At 63.0% G+C, this 3,215-nt stretch overlaps 1 protein-coding gene across 1 annotated transcript in view; it reads right to left on the bottom strand.

The window, feature by feature from the left end:
* Positions 1 to 2,444, bottom strand: part of TMEM214 (transmembrane protein 214) — a gene marked incomplete at both ends in the record, with an annotated part of 3,860 nt that extends 1,416 nt beyond the window's left edge. The window contains 6 exons of the mRNA XM_009709553.1: positions 352 to 467; positions 810 to 923; positions 1,498 to 1,546; positions 1,675 to 1,766; positions 2,094 to 2,235; positions 2,343 to 2,444. Of these exons, the coding sequence (XP_009707855.1) occupies positions 352 to 467; positions 810 to 923; positions 1,498 to 1,546; positions 1,675 to 1,766; positions 2,094 to 2,235; positions 2,343 to 2,444 (615 nt within the window). The remainder of the gene's footprint in view (positions 1 to 351; positions 468 to 809; positions 924 to 1,497; positions 1,547 to 1,674; positions 1,767 to 2,093; positions 2,236 to 2,342) is intronic.
* Between the last annotated feature and the right edge of the window lie 771 nt (positions 2,445 to 3,215).

The following is a 3,215-nucleotide window of genomic DNA, read 5'->3' as shown; positions in this document are numbered from 1 at the left end:
AATCATCTTGGAAGCTGCGCCAAGATGGGACAAAGAGGGGCAGAAACTGCCGAGCAGAGAGGAAGCCCAGGTTTAGGGAGCCCCTGGGGAAACCACCCCCAGGCGGGGAGGGGCAGGGGGATCCCTCTGCAGCCTGCCGAGAACGTCCGGCCCTCCACCGCCCACGTACCCCCCACGTACACCCATTCACAGACCAATGGGGCCACGCTGCCCAAGGGCAGCCAGCGGCACGGACCCAGGACAAAGGCAGGGGCACGGAGGGGCTTCACTCAGGAGAATGGCAAAGTTACTGTTCCCTAGGGACGTTCCTCCACATCACACAGAGCCACGAGCAGAGCTGCTGCCTTACCCTGGAAAGAGCCGTGTGTCCGGACGTCGTGCAGGAGGAAGCCAGCGGCGAAGACAAGGAGGACGAGCAGCAGCCGCAACCAGGGGACGCCTCGGCCCTTCATCTTGCGCAGCAGCTCCTGGGCAGGCAGGAGGATGAGGCCCCGTCACTGTGCGCCTCCCAAGGCCAGGGGGGTTCCCACGCAGCTGTATCACCCTCTGGCAGCATGCTGCCGCGTTTGCGGCTGCTCTCACCACCCACTCCCGGCTTCCCAGTGGAAACCGGCATCATCTGCCGAGCAGCTGGGAGGATGGACAAGGGCCAGCACCATCTGTCCCCGGCGTCTCCTGCATATGTGCCGCTGCGGGGCCCTGGCCCGGCGCGTGCCCGCAGCAGGAGAGGCCAACAGCAGCCCCAGCACTGAGCTGAAATTTGTCTGCCGGCTGACACCGAGCACCACCTGGCCCTGCCCGGGGCTCACCTTGCAGGCAGCATTGCAGGCGGCCACGTCCTGGTCGCTGTTGGGGCCTCTTGCCGCCAGCTCCTCGTTCGTTACTTTGAACGAGCGAACCGTTTCCTGCAGCGACTGACGCACCTTGGGGAAAACCAGAGCTGCATCACGGCCCCAAGCACCCCGAGCCGGCAGCACCGCGCACCCACACAACCCAGCACCGCAGGAGGGAGCGGAGACGGGACGGACAGAAACACTGAGGTCCTGCAGGACGGATCTGGCCATGGGGACACCTCCAAGGCTCCTGCACCAACACCAAGTCCCTCAGTCGACTCAGCCAGCCACCGCTCCAGAGTCGCAGGGGCTGTGCCGCTCTGCCGATGGCGAGCCCCTGCTCACCACAGCGCTAGAGCAGCGAGGCCTAATGGGGGCTGAACCCGGAATATCTGACTCCCGACATGGCACGTGGAGGGAAAGGGGCTCTCCTCTCTGCCAGCAAGCAAAGAAATGCCCTGCCTGTGGGCAGCGTGATGCCCAGGACAAAGGGCTGGCTCCCAAGCCTGGCAGGCACATGGCCCCGCCAGCGGAGCCGCCGAGGCGCTGGATGGGCACACACGGGTCCCACGGGGACGCTGCCTGTATGGAGACACCCTGCAGCAGCACGAGTACGTTGTCTCCCCACCCCACATAACTCCTCCTTTCCACAGCTGACTCCTACCTTCTTGCTGCTGCTGTCCCAGGACTCCAGCAGATGGTTCAGGAGCAAACTGTGGGTGGAAAGAGAGTGCAAGGCCAGGTCAGGAGCTGCAAGCAGCAGTTTAACACGCTCCTGAACGCCAGCAGGTTGGTGCTGGCCCTGCTCAGAGCAGCAGGCGGGCAGCAGGGATGAACAGACCTGGACTGAGAGAGGTGCTTGGTGTAGAGCTGTCGCCAGACGCTGAAGCTCAGGGGGTCCAGGCTCAGACACTGGCTCATGGAGGTCAGGAGCTGGGAGGAGAGCACAGCAGGCCCTTACACCTGGTCCTCATCCCCAGCACCACACACATCACTCGCTCTGGCACATCAGACGCACCGTGCCCGCCTGCCCGTTCAGCCTCTGGCATGGGGGAGCCAAGCCTGCGCGAGGGGCGGCCAGTGCCCATCTGTGCCCAGGAGCCAGGCTGGTGGCCGCAGCGGGTGGGGGTAGGAAGGATGGGACCCGCTCGCCTGTCCCTCCTCGCTGTCACACCAGGGCTGCCCTGTGCCACACAGTGACACTCTGGGTCTGAGGGTCCTGTGATACTGGTGGCCGTGCAACTCCCACTCAGGGCTCACCTCTTTTTTCATGGTGGGAGGGCAGCTCGGCGTAGCTCGGGAGAGGAAGGAGGGGAAGTAGGTGTGCAGCGAGGTCTCTGGCTTCGCGCCGAACGCCAGCACCTTGAGGCGAGGGTAGAGCCGCCGCAGCTGCTCCTGCAGGCTGAGGGGAGATGGCACCGGGGCTGAGGAGAGCAGCCAAGGAGGCGACCGGGATGTTCGCCCCATGGCACAGCCTCCACTGGGGTGCAGCGGGGGATGCCAGCATACCTGGGCAGCAGTGAGTTGTTGGGCATGAAGGCAAAGTCCAGGAGGGGGAAGAAATCCTTGGGTCCGATCATACCAAAGCCTTTGGTCAGGTTCGGGTGCATCCTGTGCAGCAGAAACAAACCCCATGAGCCGTGACGGACGTGCCAGTCACTGGGATGTCACCAACGTCAGCGGGATGCACTGCCCAGGTACACACGGGCGGTTTCTGGCCACTTCAGTCACTTGCCTTCGCTGCTGCTCAGAGACACCCTGCAGTCAGCAGGCAGCTCTGGGGGCCGTACCCCGTCCTGGCAGCAGCTGGATGGCAGGACGGAGGCCGGCAGCTGCCTCCACACCCCTGGGACAAGGCAGGCAGGCACAGGGGGCCAAGAGGGGACGACCACCCCCCCATCCCCAAGCCACAGCAGCCAGGCAGCCCCCAGTGCTCTCGGTGTCCCTGCACTCCCGCTGCGGCCCCGGTGCCAAAGCGCACAGAGGAAAAAGGGGTTTGTGGGAGCCGGTTCCAGCGAGCAGTGCGAGGGGCAGCGCTGGCACTTGCTGTTGGGGTCAGGCACAAGGGTTTGTGTGGTCTTTCCCCCTCGCTGAGAGGCTTCAGACATCGGAGGTATGGCAGGCCTCCGGCTGGGTTTGCTGGTAAATGAAACGCCAGCAGAGAAGAGAAACCAGATTATAGAAAACTAATTAAGTAGAGGTTCAGAAAGATCAGGATGAACTGTGAAGTTTGGCTCTATGCATCTCCATAAAGTTCTCCGGCACAACCAAATGCAACATTCTTGTTATGGTGCAGCGGGGAAAAGAAAAAAACAAACCTTAAATAAAACCTCTCAAACCCTTTGGAAGGGCAGGGGATGCCATGGTGCCCACCATGAAGCC

The sequence above is a fragment of the Cariama cristata genome, unplaced genomic scaffold (assembly GCF_000690535.1).
Source record: "Cariama cristata isolate BGI_N322 unplaced genomic scaffold, ASM69053v1 scaffold20860, whole genome shotgun sequence".
In the NCBI taxonomy this organism is placed as follows: Eukaryota; Metazoa; Chordata; class Aves; order Cariamiformes; family Cariamidae; genus Cariama; species Cariama cristata.
This window is presented reverse-complemented; position numbering and strand designations above follow the sequence as displayed.